We start from the raw sequence: 24321 nt of genomic DNA, 5'->3' as shown, positions 1-24321 counted from the left end.
TTGCCTCTGTCCCAAGGTATTAAAGGTGTCTGCATTCCAGCTGGGTCACATAGAACTGGAAGGTCTTTGGATGTGACCCCTCGCCAAAGCATCTGTTTTCTGAATCTAATTTCCTCTGCACTTAGTTCCCTTGGGCACAGCTGCACAGAAACCTTGTGTGAAAACATCCTTGTTGCTGATGTCACTGTGCAATGAGCCTGCTTCAGTGTCTTTCTCTCTTGCCAGGGAAGGCAGAGGTGGTGACCGCAGAGTTTCTCCAGTGACCTCTAGGAGTTCTTCAGTGGGCACCTAACATTCAGGTGTAGAAAAGTGAAATGGAAACTTATGGTTTCTTTGGAAAGCCAGTTGTGTCAGATGGTGTTGCTGGGTCAGATACATGTAGGAATGTTTTCCTGATGCAGTCACAGGTGAGAGAGTGTTTCACTAAGGCAGACATGTGTAATAACATTCTGCTGAAGCGCACACAGGCGAAAGTATATTTTGCTAAAGTAAGCGTGTAGGACACATAGTGAAGGATTCTTGGCTAAACGACATGCATATATTGATTTGCCTGAGATCGCATTGCTGAGCTTTTCTTGTGATGATGCAATAGAGAAAAAACTACTCAAAGTCTAGTGACGTCGATCTGCTTCTCCATGCTTCCTTGGACTCAGGCCGATTGGCAGAGTGATGTCAGCTGATATAGACTCACATGGAATTTGGCTAAGACAGACTGGTGCTGAGGCAAGACCCATGCAAGGACACATGATGTTTGGAGGGAGTATAAATAGGACTCAACGCACAGTGACAGGGGTTGGGGTGGGGAGAGGGGGCAGGGCTTGCATAGCTAGCTTTTCAACACTTCTTGGTCACTAGTCTTCATCTTTTCTGATCTTCTCTTCTTTGAGAGAGGCATAGCAGAGAACTTCTCCTGATGTCCCTGCTGGCCTGAGTCACTACTGATGACTTGTAAGATTCGGTGGAGGCCTGGCTATTTCTCCTTGGTTGTGCTGCCACTGCTGACTGTGTTTGGATCTAGACACTGCGGTGTATTCGTGAAGTGTTTGCCAGTGGATACAGCTGCGGGTGCTGAGTCCTGCGAACTGAACTGCTGATTTCTTGACAACGCAGAAGAGGTTTGCTCCAAAGAACAATTTCTAAATTGTTTCCTTTTATCCTGATAACCTTTCCTTTCCACTGCCTCTGGTGTATGGTGGGCTAGAAATAGGTTAAAGCATTCAGGAATCCATATTAAAAGTAGGATTTGAAAAAATTCTAAGCTTACAGAAACTGTTTGCAGTTAATTCTCTGCTGGTCTAAATCTCTGTTATTTACTTATTTGCATGTAGATGCCATGGGTCTGGTCATGTGTGTTAGGAAAGCCAGACTCAATGGGTTTCCTGGTCTCATTTGTTAATATTTACTCTATTTTAATTTTGTGGTCTGTTGGTCTTTTTATTCTATCACAAATAGTATGTTATAGGTAGGTTTTTCCTGTTTTCTGTGGGAATAGGGGGTGGAAGGAAACAAGGGCTAATACCACGCCCTCAGAAAAGATACATACTTTAACCTGAGGAGAGAAGGTTATATATAATAACCTGAGGAGAGAAGGTTATATATAATAACCTGAGGAGAGAAGGTTATATATCATAACCTGAGGAGAGAAGGTTATATATAATAACCTGAGGAGAGAAGGTTATATATCATAACCTGAGGAGAGAAGGTTATATATAATAACCTGAGGAGAGAAGGTTATATATAATAACCTGAGGAGAGAAGGTTATATAAAATAACCTGAGGAGAGAAGGTTATATATAATGACCCGAGGAGAGAAGGTTATATATAATGACCCGAGGAGAGAAGGTTATATATTTGAGAGATAGAGTTTTAAATTAGCCCAAAACTCAACAACAGGACCTATCTCTGGAAGACAGATTGTTAAAAATGCAAGAGAACGGCTTTGCTTATCACCCGGTGTGAGTAACTGTTCTTTGCTCTGCCCCTGTGATGTTTATTTAAGCCCCTACTTGTGCTTTCCAACCATTGCGTCCTGCAGAGAGCATTCCAGGAACCAGGGGGCCATAAAACCTTCTGGGTCCCCTTATCTCCTGGAGCCATAAAACAATCCTGTAACTTGTGGTGCCTTCCCTTTTGACATCCCCCCATCCCCTGGGCTCACAGCCTCTGCCTTTAAATACTCTTTCTCCCAGCCTCTCGGGGTCGACTCCTCTGTCTCCTGTGTGGGATATGTGTCAGCCTGGAGATCTCTATAATAGGTCTCCGTAATAAACCTCGCCTTTGCTTATTACATCCAAAATGGTCTCTCTGTGTCTGGGGTCCGCGATTTCCCAAGACTTGAGTAAGGGTCTCTCTGAGTGGGATCTTTCATTTGGGGGCTCGTCCGGGATCTTCGCGACCACCCCAGACTCCGAAGACCCCTTGGAGGTGAGTTGGATGTTTATCTGAGTGTTTCTGTGTGAGCGGCGCCGCATTGGTCAGTCTGTGTCTGTCTCTGTTTTGGTTCCGCCATGTGTGTATATGTGTGTGTCTTAGTACCGGTCAGTGTTAAGAGGGTAGATGTGTATTCCTGCCCTGTGCTAGGAGGGCGGACGTGTATTCCTGCCCTGTGCTAGGAGAGTGGATGGGTATCCCCACTCGGTGCAGCTGCCTTTGTGGTCCGTGAGGATCCTCTGGCTTCGGAAGGGGGGACGCCCCGGGGCCCGCAAGCTGCAGCCCTGGAAAGACGTTCCATGGGCGGAGAGCAGTCGGAAGAGCCCGGCTGTGGGCAGTCAGGAGGACCTGACTGTGGTTTTCTGGAACAAAGGAGACAGAGTGCTCCTTTTACCTAGGCGGGAGTGGACGAGGAATCCCACTCCGTCAGAGGTCGCGTTCGGCTGCCTATTTAAGTATAGGCACGGACAAGTGTGCTTGGACGTGTTAGTGTCTGTTGTCTGTATTCTGTTTCTGTGTTTGGTATCCCAGAAGCAGCTAAGGTTAAGCTGCAGTTTGGGCCAGGTACTGAAGGTACCAGGCATCTGTGGAAATTGGTTATAGGATGCTTTGTCTTGGTCTTGTTTGTCTGGTTTGTTTTCTGTGGTATTGTCGAGTGTCTTTTTGGCTTTTGTTTCTTTTTTTTTTGGTTCTTTTTTTCGGAGCTGGGGACTGAACCCAGGGCCTTGCACTTCCTAGGTAAGCGCTCTAACCACTGAGCTAAATCCCCAGCCCCTTGTTTCGTTTTTAAATTTGGACTGACGACTATGTTTGAAATCTTGGACTGACGACTGTGTTTGAAATCATGAAACTGTTTGCTTTGTTCGTCAAAGAGTTTTACTTGGTTCTCTTGGTGCTTAAGTTAAAAGTTGAAAATAATTTGCTTGAGAAAAATTGTTTTCTGCCAGGAGTTTTATCTTTCTCTCTTGAGCCTCCTCCCCAAGGAGAGATGCCCCTCTCTTTACTCCCCTTGTCCAGTCTAGCCGCTGTTAATGGTTGTGTGTAAAGAACTCCAGGTTAGTGACCCTGTCTGAAGCAGACATTAACAAGAACCTTGAGGAAAAAAACCGCTCTTAAATAAAAGTTTCCCCAGATAAGGCCTCCGGTATAAAACAAGTGTAGTGAAAGGAAATTTAATTTTGTGGACCCCACTCTAGTGGCGGTGTGTTGGTTGATAGCCAACGTAATGTTTTTGAAGCATAGTGTTTTATCTGTGCTTGTGCTCACAGCCCACACAGTGGTGGGGGGAGCGAAACTAGCCGCGGAGCTGCTATAGCAAACATGGAGACTTCTCAGTCTCACCCAATTTTTCTTGCTCTTCAAGAGCTGTTTAAAAGAAAAAGGCTTAAGATAAAAAGAAACACTATAGAGAGATTTCTTAGTGAATTGCTACACCTTGGTTCGCTATCTCTGGGAATCTCACGGTGGACAGCTGTGATAAGCTGGGAAAGATTAAATTTTGCTTGGGAGCAAGGAACCTTAAAGGGACAGGCTACATTAGAAATGCAACAGGAGGAACGATCTGAAAAGGCTGAGAGTGAGGCGGGGGAAGACTCTAAAGAAAACAAGAACAAGAAAGGAATTTCTGCCTTTAGTGGCCTGACCTTCAACATTTGCTCACAGAAGGAGAGCGCTCATTAAGAGAAGTTCTATAAGGAAGCCTGCCTTATCTGCTGGCCTTATTCCAAGAGAGGAGTCAGTCTCCAACATTAAATTACTTTTCTCGTTGGTCATCATTAACATGGAGAGTGCCTTTGATCCTATCCCCACAGCAGCCAGTTCCTGCCCCTGTGGTCGAAATGCCCCAGGTTGGGGGACAAAAAAAGCCCCTAAAATAGTTTCAAAAGCAATCTACAACAAACTGTGAAGAACTTTGTTTTGCCAGTCAAAATTTAGAATTCAGGCTTTGGCTGTGGCCAAGGTCAGGATTAATGTTTTCTTTTCCATGGGCCTTTAGCCCACTAAGACAGTTTGGTAAAGGGCTGCTACTGAGGTCCTGAAAGTCCCAGGTGAACCCATTACAATTCTTTTGTCAGCAACTTGGCATCTAGCACTCAGGTCCTAACCATCTCTCCATTCTTTTGTTATTAGTTGTTACTAGAAGGCTAGTGTCATTTGGAGGCTGGTTCTCTTGAGAGGCAAAGCCACCAAGCTGACACTGAAGAGAGGTACTCCTTAAGAGAAAATCTAAGTCCAGAGAGACAGCCGGTAACAGATAGGCTGCCCCTCTGCTCGCCTTTCTGTTTCATAGACAAAGCTTGTGCTTATTTTTACAATGGCCTTTTTGTCCAAAAAAAAGTCCTCCTGGTTTGACTAAATGCTATTTGTCCTCTTCAGTGGACCTCTGTTCTCTAGATTCCCTTCTTGTTTTCTCACCATCCCACTTGAGATGCTTGTTAGTAACTGTTACAGGTCTTCTTTACCACCGAGGAAAGACAAAATCCTATTAAAGGCCAGAAAAAAATGTTCCAGACACGGATAGAAGGCCCTCACTTCTGCCTGTTGGCTTCAATACGCCTGAAGGTAGGGAGCGCCAGGTCTGCCGCCAGGCTCCAAGGGGCTGGAAAATGCCCCACCAATCTGGCTAAGATAAAGAAAAGATATAAAGAGAAAGTTATAAAAATTTGAAGGGTTAAGCTAAGTTGCTGAGAGAGTTAGTGTAAGCTACAGAGAAAGTAAGGTTGAACAGAGAGACTGAGAAAGAGAAAGAGAAAAGAAGGTAAAAGAACAAGAAGCTAGGAAAAAAAGAAGGTAAAAAAAAGAAGAAGCTAGAGAGCTAAAGAGAGATAAAAGACAAGAGAGAAACATATACTGGCCACCATAGTTAGGAAACCTAGGAAGACAGTACCTGACAATAGATGAGAATTCCTGGCTAAAGATCAGTGTGCCTAATACAAAGAAAAAGGACACTGGGTCAGGGACTTCCCCAGAAAGAACAAGAGGGGCCACTGAAGAGCCTCTTGGTCCTAGAGTGCTGGCTATACACAAAGATAGAAGAGAAGCCCACCCAGTTGTTTTGTGGATACAGGGACCCAAAGCTCTGTGCTCCTATGCTCCAGTGGGCCAGTATCCAAAGACCTTGGGTACAAGGGTCTACTGGCAACAAACAATACTTATGGACTACCCGAAGAACAGTAGACCTTGGCCTGGGCCGGGTAACCCACTAGTTCATGGTCATCCCTGACTGCCCCCATCCCTTGCTCATGAGAAATTTGCTCTCCAAAATGGCTTGCGTGGGCTGAAATGGCTGGGTGAGGTCATGTGTATACATATCTACAGACTGTGTATGTGGAGCTTAAGACCTGTCTCAGTGCACCAGTACCTGATGCTGGGAGATGTGTGGCTTAGTGCTGTTCTGCCTGGAACACATCACTCCTGCCAACCGGGCACTAACAATTATCACCCAATCCAGGACTTAAACTGTGATAGAGTGGCTGATGTTTTGCCTTTGAATAGAACGTCCCAAAAGATGGGACCACTGGTCAGCTGACATGGACTAGATTCTCCACCAGTTGGGGACAATCTAGTCACCTTGCTGCCCAATCCTGACCTGGAGCCACTGCAACACGAGTGTCAAGCACTGGCAGAAGCCCATGGGTGGAGGAAAGACCTCTGCGACTGGCTGATTGACCCCTGCTGAAAGCCGAGGCTACCTTGTCTACAGACGGGAACAGTTCTCTTCATGAAGGTCAGAGATAAGTGGGTGCTACCGTGGTGGACAACACAATGTCATCTGGAATGGCTGAACCTCAATCCCCCAGCACATCAGCGCCGCAGATGTCTTTGCCATCTCTTGGATGCCCTGATGAAGCCAGCAACTGTGAGTACTATTCATTGCCCAGGATATCAGGAGGGAAGAGATTCAGTGGCATGGGACAGTAACAAAGCAGATAAAGTGGCTCAAAAAATGGCTATACAGGAGCCTATCCTGGTTACAGGCCTACAAGAGACAGCCACTGGGAACTGGGATTGGACTAAGAGATGGCCTCACTTAGAATGTACAACAGAAGAAAAGGTCCAAATTGCTTAAACGGAAAAAAGACAATGACACACTTGAGGGAAAACTATACTCCCCAGAGAACAAACAAAAGACTCACTTTGTCAAATACAAAAAGGGACTAATTTAGGAGATAAAAAGTTTGTCCAAATAGTTAAGGTGTATATAATAGACTTTAAGATTCTAGCCAGAGAGACAGTAAAAAAATATAAGATATGTCAGTAAGTAAAAGCTTAGTAAACAAACAGGGCAAGGAGACCTAGAGAGTTTAGCGAGAAGTCGAAGTGAACATCACTGAGAAAATATGATCACAAGTATCTCCTAGTGCTTGTAGATACTTTTTTAAGAATAGATAGAAGCTTTCCTCACCAAGCAAGAGATGGCCTCTATAGTCATCAAGAAGATACTGGAAGAAATTCCCCTGGTCTGGAATGCCCAAGATAATCTGGTCAAACAACGGCCCTACTTTCATTGCCAAGGTAAGCCAGGGTGTGGCCATGTATTTAGAGGTCGATTGGAAATTACGTTATATTTACTGACCTCAAAGTTCAGGACAGGTAGAGTAAATAAATAAAACTCTAAAAGAGACCCTGACCAAATTGACCATGGAGACTGGCGCAGACTGGGTGGCACTCCTTCCCTCTTGCTCTCTTCAGAGCAAGAAATATCCCTTCCAGATTCAGCCTTACCCCCTTTGAGATCTTATATGGGGCCTCAGCTCCTCTGAGTATATTAGATGATGTTATTAAACCAACACGTCATAGTAATAATGATTTGTATGCCAGGCTAAAAGACCTACAGGTGATACAAAAGGAAATCTGCTCAAGCTGACAATAGCCTATGTCCTGGGGACCCCCCGAGACAATCAGTTCCAGGTTGGAGACTACAGCTACATACAACGACACGGAGCCCAGAGCCTCGCTGGAAAGGACTATACCTGGTGCTGCTGACCACCCTGACAGCCAAGTCTCAGCCCTCACCAGCCGCGTACTAGCTGTTGGGGCTGAGAGCTGGGACCTAGAGGGACACTCATATCTTCAAAAAGCTCCCTAGACTTACACATCAGATAAGTGGATACATCAGAGACGAGACTGAGAGGTCGCTATAATGCTCACTTGAAGAGTGTGCTTTAAAAACAAGAATTTCATGTTTGCCCTGGGTTCCATCGGGAGAGGTGTAGAGATAGGCTTAATTTCTATTACAAATGATATAACATTACATGTGTTAGTACTCCTAAGACTTCTTGGGACTGTGCCTCAGGGATCACAACCTGTATACGTTTAAAAGTTCTAAAAGACAGTCATGACCTTGGTGTGTAGGTACAGATAGTGTCCAGATTGGAATCCTGATGCTAAAAACTTAATAAGATCTTAAGGCTGAGTTTAGGTGGTACAAGGACATCTATCAGGACTCTGTTTGGGAACCCCTCCAGCCTTCCATAAACATTTATATAACCAAACAGTAATTAGTTCTAGGACAGCTGCCACTCATTATCTGATACCAGGACCCAGTCGGTGGTGATTATACTGGACTCACCTCTTGTGTGTCCACAAGTGTGTTCAGGCCAACAATAGATTTCTGCCTGTTAATACAATTAATCCCCAGGATTTACTATCATTCTGCTGATGATTTTAAAAGATAAAAGACTATATACTGCCCTCAAAAAAGGGTGTTACTTTTACCCTACTCTCTGCTCTAGCTAGACTGTTACTGATAATTTACTTGGTCTTAGTTTTTGGCTCACACGTGACAAATAGACTAATTGATTTTGTTAAACATCCAGTGAGTACTGTTCAGTTGATGGTTCTGAGACAACAGTACCAATCAATTAGGACAACTGGTAAAGCCAAATATGAGACTTGATATCAAAATTCTAAGATTAGAATTACTTAGTAGAAGAAGAGGGGAATGAGAGATAGAGTTTTAAATTAGCCCAAAACTCAGCAACAGGACCTGTCTCTGGAAGACATATTGTTAAAAATGCAAGAGAACGGGGCTGGGGATTTAGCTCAGTGGTAGAGCGCTTACCTAGGAAGCGCAAGGCCCTGGGTTCGGTCCCCAGCTCCAAAAAAAAGAACCAAAAAAAAAAAAATGCAAGAGAACGACTTTGCTTATCACCGGTGTGAGTAACTGTTCTTTGCTCTGCCCCTGTGATGTTTATTTAAGCCCCTACTTGTGCTTTCCAGCCATTGCGTCCTGCAGAGAGCATTCCAGGAACCAGGGGGCCATAAAACCTTCTGGGTCCCCTTATCTCCTGGAGCCATAAAGCAATCCTGTGACTTGTGGTGCCTTCCCCTTTGACATCCTCCCATCCCCTGGGCTCACAGCCTCCTCCTTTAAATACTCTTTCTCCCAGCCTCTCGGGGTCGACACCTCTGTCTCCTGCACGGGATACGTGTCGGCCCGGAGATCTCTGTAATAGATCTCCTAATAAACCTCGCCTTTGCTTATTACATCCAAAATGGTCTCTCTGTGTCTGGGGTCCGAGATTTCCCAAGACTTGAGTAAGGATCTCTCTGCATGGGATCTTTCAATATAATAACCCGAGGAGAGAAGGTTATATATAATAACCCGAGGAGAGAAGGTTATATATAATGACCCGAGGAGAGAAGGTTATGTATAATAACCCGAGGAGAGAAGGTTATATATAATGACCCGAGGAGAGAAGGTTATGTATAATGGCCCGAGGAGAGAAGGTTATGTATAATGACCCGAGGAGAGAAGGTTATATATAATAACCCGAGGAGAGAAGGTTATATATAATAACCCGAGGAGAGAAGGTTATATATAATGACCCGAGGAGAGAAGGTTATATATAATGACCCAAGGAGAGAAGGTTATATATAATAAGGAAGCCGTAACCCAGCAGAGGAGTTGTCTCTACCCTATTTGGAGGAAATACTGTCTTTCCTTTCGTCCTTTCTCTTTCTGTCTCTCCTTTTCCTCTCTGTCCCTCTTCTCTCTCTGTGCCCATTAGGCTCTTTCAGTCTTTTTCTTTTAGAGCTGTTCTACTTGGGTCACATTCCTGCAATGCTGGGTTGTATTAGCTTGACAGCCGCAGGCTCCTGGTTTTGAATGCTAGTGCACAGCTAGAACTAGCTACGTCATTAACGGATATGCCCCTGTGGGAGTAGGTGTGTCGCATTTGTTTGGGTTTGTCAGGCTTGGCTCTGTATGACAAAGGCCTCTCTGCTGCAGTCCTGGATGAAGGAAACAGGCTGTTTATCCATGGTGGATGTGAATGCTTACAACTTACTCAGGGCGAACCAGAGATTAAATACCTTTTGCAGGAAGGGATGCTTGGGAAGGGAAGCTTCTTGGCTGAACCCTCAGGGGCTATCTAGCTATTTAGTTAGCATAAAGAACTCTATGGCAACTTGACTCACTGTCGAGGCTCTCTTAGTGAGGTGTCCTGGTCACATGCTCCAGGACAGGAACCTGTTTGGGGGTAGATTGAAATACCTACCATTTTCAATTAGAATTGCTGGGGATCCTTAATCTTCTCAACCTTACCAGCTTTTCCTCTGGTGGCACAGTCCACCGTTCCACAATTCCATTTTCTTTTTATAAAGGGGAGGTGTCATTGGAGTAACTGTCTCCTTTGTTATTTGTAGTTAAAATTTTGAGTGGAGTAGTGTGTAAGCACTAAAACACAGCATAAGCCAGAGGTGTACTGAGGGGAGGGATAGTAAGAGGAGGGATTAGTGAACCAACTTCATTGTTTAGTGGATTGAAATCAAGATTAAGTTTGCACAGGACTTTTTGGTTTTGTTTTTCATGGAGTTAACATTGGTCTTAAACATCATTTGATTTATCTACAAAGACATAGCATTTTCCTGACTATCATGCAAGTTTCCACACATTTTCTAGAATTAGGCTCTGGCAAGAGATTTCTTCTGTTGCTGGAATGACCTAAGACTGTCAGCTCTCATTGTCTGCTTGTCTGGAAAGTCTCCAATCAGATGGTGTGTTTGGACAAAGGTTGTAGAGGGAGGAGCTGATAACTAAAATCTAGCTTCCTAGTTGTGTATTTATTTATTTATTAGATATTTTTATATTTACATTTCAGATGTTATCCCTTCTGGTTTCCCATTGATAAACCCTCACCCCCTCCCCCTTCTATGAGAGTGTTCCCTGACCCATTTACCCACCCCTTCCTGCCTCCCCACTCTGATATTACCCTATACTGGGGGGTTGAGCCTTGGAAGGACCAAGGGCCTCTCCTCCCATTGGTGCCCAACAAGGCCATCCTTTGCTACATATGTAGCTGGAGCCATGGTTCTGTTCATGTGTAATCTTTGGATGGTGGTTTAGTCCCTGGAAGCTCTGGTTGGTTGATATTGTTGTTCTTATGGGGTTGCAAACCCCTTCAGTTCATTCAATCCTTTCTCTAACTCCTCCAGTGGGTACCCTGTTCTTATATCAATGGTTGGCGTCCACCTCTGTATTTGTCAGGCTCTGGCAGAGCCCCATGGAGACAGCTATATCAGGCTCCTGTCAGCATGTACTTCTTGGCATCAGCAATATTGTCTGGGTTTGGTGGCTGTATGTATATGGGCTGGATCCCCGGGTGGGGCAGGCCCTGAATGGCCTTTCCTTCAGTCTCTGCTCCAAACCTTGTCTCCATATTTCCTCCTATGAATATTTTTGTTCCCCTTCTAAGAAAGACTGATGCATCTGTACTTTGGTTATCCTCCTTCTTGAGCTTCATTTTGTCTGTGGATTATATCTTGGGTAATCTGAACTTTTGGGCTAATATCCACTTATCAGTGAGTGTATACCATGTATGTTTTTTTGTGATTGGGTTACCTCACTGAGGATATTTTCTAGTTCCATCCATTTGCCTATTGTGTAAATGTACCACATTTTCTGTATCTATTCCTCTGTTGAAGGACATCTGGGTTCTTTCCAGATTCTGGCTATATAAATAATGTTGCTATGAACATAGTAGAGCATGTGTCTTTGTTGTATGTTGGAGCATCTTTTGGGTATATACCCAAGAGTAGTATAGCTGGATCCTCAGGTAGTTCAATGTCCAGTTTTCTGAGGAATGTCCAGACTGATTTCCAGAGTAGTTGACCAGCTTGCAATTCCATCAACAATGGAGGAATGTTCCTCTTTCTCCATATCCTCCCTAGCATCTGTTGTCACCTGAGATTTTTTTTAGCCATTCTGACTGGTGTGAGGTAAAATCAGAGGGTTGTTTTGATTTGCATTTCCCTGATGACTAAGGATGTTGAACATTTCTTTAGGTGTTTCTTAGCCATTCCATATTCCTCAGTTGAGAATTCTTTGTTTCACTCTGTACCCCATCTTTTAAGAGGATCATTTGATTCTCTGGAGACTAACTTCTGGAGTTCATTGTATATATTGGATATTAGCTCTCTATTGGATGTTGTGTTGATAAAGATCTTTTCCCAATCTGTTGGTTGCCGTTTTGTCCTAATGACAGTGTCCTTTGCTTTAGAGAAGCTTTGCAGTTTCATGAGGTCCCATTTGATGATTCTTGATCTTAGAGCATAAGCCATTGGTGTTTTGTTCAGGAAGTTGTCCCCAGTGCCCATGTGTTCAAGGCTCTTCTCCACTTTTTCTTCTGTTAGTTTGAGTGTATCTGGTTTGATGTGGAGATCCTTGATCCACTTGGACTGAAGCTTTGTACAGGGTGATAAGAATGGATTGATCTGCATTCTTCTACATGCCAACTTCCAGTTGAATCACCACCATTTGTTGAAAATGCTATCTTTATTCCACTAGATGGTTTTAGCTCCTTTGTCAAAGATCAAGTGAACATAGGTGTGTGGATTCAGTTCTATTCCATTGATCTACCTGCCTGTCTCTGTTCCAATACCATATAGTTTTTATCACGGTTGTTCTGTAATATGTAGCATGAGGTCAGGAATGGTGATTCCCCCAGAAGTTCTTTTATTATTGAGAATAATTTTTGCTATTCTGAGTTTTTGGTTATTGCAAGTGAATTTGCAAATTGCTCTTTCTAACTCTAGGAAGAATTGAGTTGGAATTTTCATAGAGATTATATTCAATCTGTAGATTGCTTTTGGCAAGATGGCCATTTTACAATATTAATCCTGCCAATCCATGAGCACGGGAGATCTTTCCATCTCTGAGATTTTCTTCAATTTCTTTCTTCAGAGACTTGAAGTTCTTGTCATACAGATCTTTCACTTGCTTGGTTAGGGTCACACCAAGTTATTTTTTGTTATTTGTAACTATTGTGAAGAATGTCGTTTCCCTAATTTCTTTCTCAGCCTTTTATCCTTGGAGTAGAGGAAGGCTACTGATTTTTTTTTTTAGTTAATTTTATATTTAGCCACTTTGCTGAAGTTGTTTATCAGCTGTAGGAGTTCTCAGGTTGAATTTTTGGGGCCACTTAAGTATACGATCATATCATCTGCAAATAGTGATATTCTGACTTCTTCCTTTCCAATTTGTATCCCTTTGATCTCGTTTTGTTGTCTAATTGCTCTGGCTAGGACTTCAAGTACTATCTTGAATAAGTAGGGGAGAGTGGGCAGCCCTGTTTAGTCCCTGCTTCAAGTTTCTCTCCATTTAGTTTGATGTTGGCTACTGGTTTGCTATATATTGCTTTTACTATGTTTAGGTATGGGCATTGAATTCCTGATCCTTCTAAGATTTTCATCATGAAGGGGTGTTGAATTTTGTCAAATGTTTTCTCAGTACTTAATGAAATGATCATTTTTTTTTAGTTTGTTTATACAGTGCATTATATTGATGGATTTCTGTATATTGAGCCATCATGCATCCCTGGGATGAAGCCTACTTGATCATCATGAATGTTCCTTTTGATGTGTTTTTGGATTTGGTTTGTGAGAATATTATTTAGTATTTTTGCATCAATATTCGTAAAGGAAATTGGTCTGAAGTTCTCTTTCTTCGTAAGGTCTTTGTGTGGTTTAGGTATAAGTAATTGTGGCTTCACAGAATGAATTGGACAGTGTTCCTTCTGTTTCTATTTTGTGGAATAGTTTGAAGAATATTGGAATTAGGTCTTATTTGCTGGTCTGATAGAATTCTGCACTAAACCCATCTGGACCTGGGCTCTTTTTGGTTGGGAGACTTTTAATGACTGCTTCTATTTCTTTATGAGTTATGGGGTTGTTTAGATACTTTATCGGATTCTGATTTAACTTTGGTACCTGGTATCTGTTTAGGAAATTGTCCATTTCCTCCACATTCTCCAATTTTGTTGAATTATAGACTTTTCTATTAGGATCTGATGATTTTTTTAAAATTTTCTCAATTTCTGTTGTTATGTTTCCCTTTTCATTTCTGATTTTGTTAATTTGGATACTCTCTGTGCCCTCTGGTTAGTCTGGCTAAGGGTTTATCTATCTTTTGATTTTCTCAAAGAACCAGCTCCTGGTTTTGTTGATTCTTTTTATAGTTCTTTTTGTTTAAATTTGGTTGATTTCAGCCCTGAGTTGATTATTTCTTGATTTCTACTCCTCTTGTGCGTATTTGCTTCTTTTTGTTCTACAGCTTTCAGATGTGCTGTCAAGATGCTAGTGTTTGCTTTCTCTTGAGTTTCTTTTTGGAGGCACTCAGAGCTTTGAGTTTCCTCTTAGTACTGCTTTCAGTGTGTCCTATAAGTTTGGGTATGTTGTGCCTTCATTTTCATCAAATCCTAAAACGCCTTTAATTTCTTCCTTTATTTCTCACTTGACCAAGTTATCATTGAGTATATAGTTGTTCAGCTTTCTGTTGTTATTGTTGTTATTGAAGACCAGCCTTAGTCCATGGTGATCTCATAGAATGCATGGGATTATTTCAGTCTCCTTGTATCTATTGCCGCCTGTTTTGTGACTGATTATATGCTCAATTTTGGAGAAAGTACCATGAGGTGCAGAGAAGAAGGTATATCCTTTTGTTTTAGGATGAAATGTTCTACAGATATTCATCAAATCCATTTGGTTCCTAGCTTCTGTGAGTTTCTCTGTCTCTCTGTGTAGTTTCTGTTTTCATGATCTGTTTTCTCTTATCATGTCCATTGATAAGAGTGGTGTGTTCCAATCTCCCACTATTATTGTGTGAGGCACAATGTGTGCTTTGAGCTTTAGTAAGGTTTCTTTTATGAATGTAGGTGCCCCAGCATTTGGAGCGTAGATATTAAAGATTGAGAGTTCATCTTGGTGGATTTTTCCTTTGATGAATATGAAGTGTCCTTCCTTAATCTTTTTTGATAACTATTGGTTGAAAGTTGATTCATTTGATATTAGAATGGCTACTCAGCTTGTTTCTTAGGACCATTTGCTTAGAAAATTGTTTTCTAGTCTTTTACTCTGAGGTAGTGTCTGTCTTTGTCACTGAGATGTGTTTCTTGTATGCAGCAAAATGCTAGGTCCTGTTTTTGTATACACTCTATTATTCTATGTCGTTCTTTTGGGAAGTCGAGTCCATTGGTGTTAAGAGAAATTAAGGAATAGTGATTGCTGTTTCCTGTTATTTATGTTTTTAGAGGTGGAATTGTGTTTGTGTGGTTGTCTTCTTTTGAGTTAGTTGAAATTAGATTACTTTCTTGCTTTTCTAAGATATACTTTTCCTCCTTGTGTTGGAGTTTTCCATTTTTTATCTTTTGTAGGACTCGATTTCCCAGAAAGATATTTTGTAAATTTGGTTTTGTCATGGAATATCTTGGTTTTTCCATCTATGGTAATTGAGAGTTTTGCTGGATACAGTAGCTTGGACTGGCATTTGTGTTCTCTTAGGGTCTGTACGATATCCGCCTAGGATCTTCTGGCCTTTGTAGTCTCTAGTGAGAATTCTGGTGTAATTCTGATAGGTCTGCCTTTGTATGTTACTTGAGCATTTTCCCTTACTGCTTTTAATATTCTTTCTTTCTTTTGTGTCTTTGGTGTTTTGACTATTATGTGTTAGGAGGAATTTCTTTTCTGGTCCTATCTACTTGGAATTCTGTAGACTTCTTGTATATTTATGGGCATCTCTTTCTTTAGGTTAGCGAAGTTTCCTTCTATAATTTTGTTGAAGATATTTACTTGCCCTTTATGTTGGGAGTCTTTGCTCTCTTCTATACCTATTATCCTTAGGTTTGATCTTCTCATTGTGTCCTGGATTTCCTGGATATTTTGGCTTAGAAGCTTTTTGGTTTTCGTATTTTCTTTGACTGTTGTGTCAATGTTTTCTATGGTATCTTCTACTCCTGAGATTCTCTCTTCTATCTCTTGTATTTTGTTGGTGATGTTTGCTCTATGACTCCTGATCTCTTTCCTAGGTTTTCTATCTTCAGCGTTGTCTCCCTTTGTGATTTCTTTATTGTTTCTATTTCCATTTTTAGATCCTGAATGGTTTTATTCAATTCCTTCACCTGTTTGGTTGTGTTTTCCTGTAACCCTGTAAGGTATTTTTGTGTTTCCTCTTTAAGAGTTTCTACCTGTTTACTTGTGTTCTTTTGTATTTCTTTAAGTGAGCTATATTTATCCTTCTTAAAGTCCTTTAACATCATGAGTTGTGATATTAAATTGAAATCTTGTTTTTCTGATGTGTTGGCAGTATCTTGGGCTTGCTGTAGGGGTAGAACTGGGTTCTGATGATGCCAATTGGCCTTGGTTTTGTTGCTGAGGTTCTTGCTCTATCCTCTCACCATCTGCTTATGTTTGGTGTCAGCTGGTCTTGCTGTCTCTGACAGTGGCTTTACCCTCCTGTAAGCCTGTGTGTCAGTACTCCTAGAGACTCACTTTCTCCCAGTGGGATCTGGGTACAGAGAGCTGTGTCACAGAGTCAGCTCTGGTTGCAGGCAGAAACAGGAAGTATCCTGTCCTAGACTGCTCCTCAGTTCTTGTGTCCTGAGGTCTCCAGACAGGTTCCTCTTGGGCCAGGAATGTGAGCAGAAGTGGTGTCTCACTTGTGCTCTCAGGATTCTCTGCACTTCTGAAAATCCAGCTTTCTCCCCAAGGAATCTGGGTACAGAGAGATGTGGCACTGGGTCAGCTCTGGGTGCAGGCAGAAACCAGAAGGGCCCTAATTGGTTCTTGATTTGGTCAGTAAAGATGGCAGAAGCTAATTGCTGGTTAAAGGATAAGGTGAGATTTGCTGGCTGGACAGGAGGACAAGGGAATGCGAAGTGTTTTCTTCACTTCGCTGAGACGGACAGCAAAAAACTCCTGACATCCTGGCTATTCCTAGTTGCCCTAGCTGATTCATGTCATTTCAGTGGAGGCCTGTTGGTTTCTGCTATATCACACCATGGCTGGTGATTTGAGGTACTTGACACTACTGAACTAGACTGCTGGTATCCTGACAATGGAGAGTAAAATTGCCCCAAAGAACTACTTCTGAAGAGGTCCATATGCCTTTGGCCCCTACTTTGGGCAATGGGCTAAAAGGGAGATGGGGTGGTTGAAGCATTTGAGAACCCTTATTAAAAGTAGGTTTTAAGAAAGTCTGAGTCAAAAGCCCCCTGCATGATCTTTAACACTTAGAAGTAAAGCTTAAGCAAGGACTACAAGAATTGGTAACACCCAAGGGAGCCCACTCCACATACAGTAAGTGTAAGTCTACAGGAGATGTTTCTTAGACAAATGTACCTTTTGGTAATATTTGCTCTTGAGAAAAGAACATTGTCCAGATGTAAGCTAGACTTTGGCTTCCTCTAGCATCTGCCTACAGCCAAGGGAGACCAGTCAGTATTGTTTTAGCATAAACATGAAATGATGGGTAAATATCTCTTCTCTCCCCATTTGGAAGCCACATGGATGGGGCATCATGGTGACTTTTTGCTATTACAAGAGCTTACAAAGTGGCTGGTTTTGGAGTCATTTTTCTAGAGAGTAACCTTAGAGGTACTAGGAAAACCAGGAATCTAATGGAAGGGGCCCTTGTAATCCTAGGAAGAGACCAATGAGTTTGGACATTTTAGTCCTTTTAAGACACAAGCCAAGGACACCTGACAGTTGAGATCTTTTAGAGGATCTCTGATGGGTACCCCAATACTGCCACTGAATACAAATACAACTAGAAAAACCAGATGGGCTATTTTCCCAATTCTAGTAAGGTTACCTCTTCAGAAGGGGTGGGATAAGAACTAGAGGTAGTAATTTTGTAGGTAGGTTAGGATAAAATGGCCTCAAAGAAAAGAAGCCTGTTGCTTTCTTCTTCTTCTTCTTCTTCTTCTTCTTCTTCTTCTTCTTCTTCTTCTTCTTCTTCTTCTTCTTCTTCTTCTTCTTCTTCTTCCTCTTCCTCTTCCTCTTCCCCTTCCCCTTCCCCTTCCCCTTCCCCTTCTCCTTCTCCTTCTTCTCCTTCTCCTTCTTCTCCTTCTCCTTCTTCCTCTTCTTCTTCTTTTTAAAGATCTATTCGTTTTATTTTTACAAGTACACTGTAGCTGTCTTCATGCACATGAGAAGAGGGCATTGGATCCCATTTACAGATGGTTGTGAGCCACCATGTGGTTGCTGGGAATTGAACTCAGAACCTCTGGAAGAGTAGTTAACGCTCTTAACCAGTGAGCCATCTCTCCAGCCCCAAGCCTGTTGCTTTCTTGACTAAAAGGCAGAAGTGTCACTTGAATCATTAGCATTTTCATTCTTACTAAAGTTTAAAGATGCAAAAGTGTTTTCAGAGTTCTGATCTCTGAAATAAGTGCGTTTACTTGCTTTAGGAAGGAGAAACAGTAAAAGTAGTGATGAAATCTTATTAAGAGTGGAAGCCCCAAGAAGAAGAGAACAGGATCTATGGCCTATGGGCAGGTTTAACATTCTAATAGAGACAAACCAATATCTAAGCCAAGAACCATTCAATGAAGCAGGATTCACCCTAAGTCATTGGCACAGGAGACAGTTTCATGAACAGAACACCAATGGCTCAGACTCTAAGATCAAGAAGTAAAATATGGGACCTCAGGAAACTGCAAAGCTTCTCTAGCAGAGGACACTATCGATAGGACAAAATGGTAGCCTACAGTTTGGGAAAGGACCAACCCTACATCAGACAGAGGAGTAATACCCTGCAATAGTATCTAGGGATACTTTAGTGCCACCATGGTAGTTCTGGCAACCAAACCCAGGTCTTCTGCAAGAACAATAACTGTTCTTATCCGCTCAGCCATCACTCTTGTCTTTTTTTTTTTCATCAGTCTTGTCTTAAGTGTGACAGATTTTCAAAATTTTACACACACACGCACACACACACACACACACACACGCACACACGCACACACACAGACAAAGGCTGAAAACAGGTGTTAAGGAAATTGAAGTTTGCTTTAAAGTCAGTCTTTGGGAGTTGGGAGATGACACTGATGAATGCTGGTTGGACTTGGTGGATTCGGTCAGCCTGACACAAGCTAGAGTCAGACTGGCCTGTGGGAAATGTGTAGGGTATTTTCTTGATTAATGATTGATATCATAGTGCCCATCAGCTGTGTTTGGTGCCATCCTGGCAAGTAATCCTGACTTGTATAAGAGTGGAATCTTAGCAAGCCATGAGATCAGAGCAGTTCCTTAGTCAAAATTCTATTGCTGTGAAGAGACACCATGAACATACCATCTCTTATAAGGAAATCATATAATTAGGGCTGGCTACTATTTTCAGAAGTTTGGGCCATTATTGTCATGACGGAGAGTATGGTGGCACACAGGAAACATGGTGCTGGATTTGGAGCCATGAACTCCAAATCCAGATCCTCAGGCAGCAGGAAGAGAGACACTGGGCCTGACTTTGAAGCTGCAAAGCCCATCTCCAGTGACTTGCTTCCTACAAGGCCTTGTGTACTCCAACATGGCTAAAGGTTTATGATGGTTTATATATGCTCTGCCCAGGGAGTGCACTATTAGAAAGTGTGGCTCTGGGGGCTGGAGAGATGGCTCAGTGGTTAAGAGCACCCTACTACTCTTCCAGAGGTCCTGAGTTCACTTCCCAGCAACCACATGGTGGCTCACAACCATCTGTAAAGAGATCCGATGCCCTCTTCTGGTGTATCTGAAGACAGCTACAGTGTATTTATTTATTATAAATGAATAAATCTTTAAAAAAAAAAGAAGGTGTGGCTCTACTGGAGTAGGTGTGTCACTGTGGGTGTGGGCTTTAATACACTAGTCCTAGCTTCCTGGAGGTCAGTATTTTGCTAGAAGCCTTCAGATGAAGATGTAGAGCTCTCAGCTCCTCCTGCCTGGATGCTGCCATGTTCCTGCATTGATGATAATGGACTGAATCTCTGAACCTGTAAGCAGCCCCAATTAAATGTTGTCCTTATAAGAGTTGCCTTGGTCATGGTGTCTGTTCACAGCAGTAAAACCTTAACTAAGACAAGGTCCTAGTCTCTATTTACACAGCACTACTCTCTAATGACTGCACATTCAAATGTATGACTTTGTGAATACCATTCTTATTAAAATTTCCACAGTCAGAAAGCAGCATTTACCAAGTTGACAGCATATGTGAAATGCGTAAGCCTATAGTTTATATTTATGTCAGGGGTTTTCATTACAAAGGAGGTTCTTATGTGGCTAGTGAAAGACTTTGTGTGTACTACATACCCAGCATACATTAGTTCATACCTTGTGAATGAAGGAAAACCAAATTAGTGGGTGTGCAGTTTAGGGAAATTACCTTTTGCTAACTCGTTCACATGGGTAAGTGCAAATGTAGTTGGTTCACTTCAGTCTGGTGGTATTATTGAGACACAGTCCATTTGGCTTGGTTTCTGTAGATCATAAAACACTGAGCAGGTACTGTTTGAGGAGGAATTATGCCACTGTGGGGGCAGGCTTTATGGTCTCCTATGCCCAGGCTCTGGCCAGTGTGAAATGAATGTGCCTCCTCCTGGCTTCTTTTGCACAAGAGTCTCTTCCTTGCTTCCTGAAAATCAAGTGTAAGATTTCTCAGCTGCACCTCCAGCCTCAAGTCTGTACACAGTTTTACTTTCTGCCATGATTCTAATGGACAAAACCTCTGAAACCATCATCAGCTCCAATAAAATGTTGGCCTTTATAAGATTTGCCTTGGTCATGGTGTCTCTTCATAGCAATAAAACTGTAACTTTAAGACAATAGTACCAGGGACTGGGGTTTTGCTATGATAGGCCTGACCATCCTTTTGTTTGGAAACATGTGGATTTTGGGATTTTGGATTAAGAAAGTGAAGAAACCAGCCTAGCTGGATCCTTTTTGTGATCAGACTTCATTTTATGTCCAGCATATCCTTAGTTTGAAGTTAGTAATTGGATAAACCACAACTTGTTTCAGGAACCACCCTTGATAATGGGAAATGGCAAATGTCATGTTCAAGTTCTCTCTCTCTCTCTCTCTCTCTCTCTCTCTCTGTATCAAGTTTATGATGCTAGCTAAATTGTTATGTAGACTATGACTTCTGAAATGTTTTTCTTCTGAAATGTCAACCAGTTATGTAATTGCCAAGTTGGAAGTCACCTCACCCTGCTTAGCACCCAGATCAGCACCTTTTATACCTATCCATGGCATTGGACAGGTTGGAGAGATCTGAGCTTGAGCTTGAATAAAGACTCTTGGCTTTTGCATATGAGCTAGGAATTGGCCCTCTGGTGGTCTTTGGTGGTCTCCAGAGAGCCCAGAGTCTGGTCATAACCATAACAGTGGATGCTTTAAGTGGGGCATAATGGTCCATACAAGTAAAAGCATAGAAGACAGTGGTACTGAGGGTGATTTGAACTCTGAAGGTCTGGCTCAAGAGCTTTCAAAGGAGAAGCATTTCAGTATGTTGCTTGGACATTATTCTTGTAGTAAAGATTGTGGCTGGTCTTCACCCTTGTTTGAAGAGTCTTCCTGAGGCCAAGGTGAAGAGATTTAGAGCAATTGCATTGGCAAAGGAAATCTTACAACAGCCTAGTATAGACTCTGTCCTGTTGTTCACTTTTATTAAGAAACCATTTTGCAAAGGAGGAAGATGAGGAAGGACAGATACAAAATGTATGGTTCAAGGAATAAAGCGGCACCAGGAAGTGCAATGGAGCTAAATCCTGAGTTAAAGCAGTTAGATTGAAGATATTAAATGGAATTAAGGGAATGATGACCTCAGACAAGATCCTTCCCAACAAAGCTTACTTTTTATCAATTGTGGTTTTAGGCCATAGTTATATCAGATCTGACATTATTATGAACTAGTTATTTTTTCATTTGGACATAATGAGATATGAGTGTGTGTCAGTTTGACAAATGATGAGTTATGATGTCTTTTCTCTTTTCTCAATTTGACTGTGTCTGGAATGAACTACACTCCACAAGTGGTGGGCACACAAGTGATCCAGATCTCCAGGCAAGAGGATAACATGTTTTGATCATATCTTGAGTCTGAAATATATAGACTTTTGATCTGGATCTTGAGATGTGATGACACATTCTTTTGGTCCAGATCAAAACAAGCCTGCCTTTAATACAGATCTTGAAGTATAGTGGTTATGCTTATAATGATCTAGGAAAGTAAAAATGGGTCTGGGTCTGCTGGTACAGGGCTTTAATCTCAATGCTCAGGAAACAGAGGAAAGGAGATCTCGGAATTCCAGGCCAGCCCAGTGTACACAGTAATTCTTAGATGAAGAAAGGCTTAGGTCCATATATGGAGTCAGTGGTATGCAGATGTCTTGACTTGAAGGCCAGCCTGGTCTACAGAGCATGGTCCAGGTAAAGAAAAGCTCAGGTCTAGGCATCTTGTTAAGTACACTTAAACGAAGCAATCAGGAGACAGAGCCATGCGCCTCTTTCAGTTCAAGGACAGCCTGGATTCCAGAGCATATTCCAGGTCATCCAAGCTTGGGCAGTGAAGGCAATCATGGAAAACGGAAAGCTGGTGAAGATGTAATTGAACGAGGGGGCCATGTTCCAGCCTCAGCAAGCAGCAGAACTTGGCCACTTAGGCCACATGGCTTTGGCTTTGGAGCCTCAAATAGATGTGGTTACAGAATCTTCCCTTCCTGCCTAAGGAAAGCCTGGAGGCTAGATATATAGTGTGGGTCTGTCTTAGTTAGGGTTTCTATCGCTGTGAAGAGACACCATTCCAAGGAAACTCTTATAAAGAAGAACATTTAACTGGGCCTGGCTTGTGGGTTCAAAGGTTCAGTTTGAAATCAATCAGGAGAATATTGTCATCCCCAGGCAGCTAGAAGGGAGCTCTCAAATCCCACTCCCACAGTTGCACACTTCCTCCAACAAGGCCACACCTACGACATGAAGGCCACACCTCCAATAGTGCCACTCTCTGGGCCCAGCATATTCAAACTACCCCATTCTACTGTGTCGCCCCATAGGCTTGTTTAGATGTGAGTTTATAGAGGCCATACCTAAACATAGCATCATGTAAAATACATTTCGTCGAACTTTGAAAGTCCCCATAGCTGATAGCAGTCTCAGCAATGTTAAAAGTACAAAGTTCAAAGTCTCTTCTGAGATTCATCCAATCACTTAACTGTAATCCCCTATAAAGTCAAAATCAAAAGGCAGATAACATACCTTAAACATCACAGGATATAAATACCATTCCAAAATGTCACAGTGAGGAAATACTAGGAGAAACAAGATGAAAACCACCTTGGGAAGCTCCAAACTGCATCTCCAAGTCTGTTATCAAAGTGTTCGTCAGATTTCAAACTCCTTTCACTTGGTTGACTGTAGCACAATTCTCCTTGTCTGATTACCCTCCTGTTAGCAGCTTTCCTCAGCAGATACCCACGGCTCTGGCATCTTGAACATCATGGACTCACAAAGGCAGCTTCAACATTACAGCTTCTTGCTCGAATATTTGGGATCCACACATCTTTTGGGCTCCTCCAAAGGGCTGGCATCACTTCTCCAGCTCTGCTCTCTGTAGGACTCTAGGCTCTGGTTGAGTCTACTCCACTGCTGCTGTTGTTCTTGGTGATCATCCCATGGTACTGGCATTGCCAATACACTGGAGTCTTCTGCTGCAACTAGGCTTTACCAGTAAGCCTCTCACAGGCTCTCTTCATGGCACCAATCCTCAACTTTTTTCACCTGACTCCTTCAGTCCTGGACCATCAACTGCAACTAAGGCTGCACTGCACCTTCACCAATGTCCTTCCCTGGCCCATCATACTACCAGGCCTTAGCTGTTCCTCATGACCCCTTTATACCGTCAAAACCAGTACCACCTGGGGTTGGGATGCATGGTGTGAAATTCACAGAGAATGAAAAGTGTCCCTGGGGTATTTTCTTAGTTATTGATTGATGAGAGGGTGTCCAGCCCAATTTGGGTTGTGGTGGTCCTGGCTTGTATAAGAAAGCAGACTCAGCAAAACATGAGCAACAAGTAAGGAAGAAGCACTTCCATGGTCTCTGCCTCAGCTTCTTCTGTCTCTATGTTTCTGCTTAAGTTTCTGCTCTCCCTGTTTTTGATGATGAACTGTTGTAGAAAACTGTGAATGAGACAAAATCTTTTCTACTCACTTTGCTAAATATGCAATGTTTGTTTAAATGCTCACTCATATTTCAGAGAGTATAGGATCCAGCATACAGAAAACATCTAAAAATATCGAAAAGGAAACAATGCCAGAATATTCCTTTTCCATGGTTTGTATATTTCAAAAGAACTCAAACATGAAAAAAAAAGTACAGGCTCTTAGGTATGGTTGGGCAGACACAAGAATGGACATCACAGGTGGAACAGAGCAATCACAACAGTCTTAGGGAAAAACAGGCGGGGAGACTTCCAGTTGGGGCACAGGCATGGTATGAGGCAGTAACACCTGGCTTCACTTGTATCTGCAGCCTCCTGCAGTCATAGCTCATCAGTAACAGCAGATTGCTTATTTCCCAGAAATCTATTCTTCATTGATCTGCTTGAGTGTCTCTTGGTATTATGTGTTAGTAGTCATAACT

General features: G+C 42.4%; 1 protein-coding gene across 3 annotated transcripts in view; it reads left to right on the top strand.

Annotated features, from left to right (window-relative positions):
* The window catches only part of Znf624l (zinc finger protein 624 like), a 46002-nt gene that overhangs the window by 18022 nt on the left and 3659 nt on the right, over positions 1-24321 (top strand). The window contains exon 1 of one of the 3 annotated variants that reach the window (XM_063262851.1): positions 1130-6289. The exons of the other annotated variants lie outside the window; for them this stretch is intronic. Coding sequence (XP_063118921.1) covers positions 6152-6289 — 138 coding nt within the window. The 5' untranslated portion in view covers positions 1130-6151. Of the gene's footprint in view, positions 1-1129; positions 6290-24321 lie in introns of those variants that run through there. 3 annotated transcript variants of the gene reach the window in all.

Source organism: Rattus norvegicus, chromosome 7 (genome assembly GCF_036323735.1).
Source record: "Rattus norvegicus strain BN/NHsdMcwi chromosome 7, GRCr8, whole genome shotgun sequence".
Taxonomy (NCBI): Eukaryota; Metazoa; Chordata; class Mammalia; order Rodentia; family Muridae; genus Rattus; species Rattus norvegicus.
The sequence above is the reverse complement of the archived record's forward strand: the minus strand, read 5'-3'. Positions and strand labels throughout refer to the sequence as shown.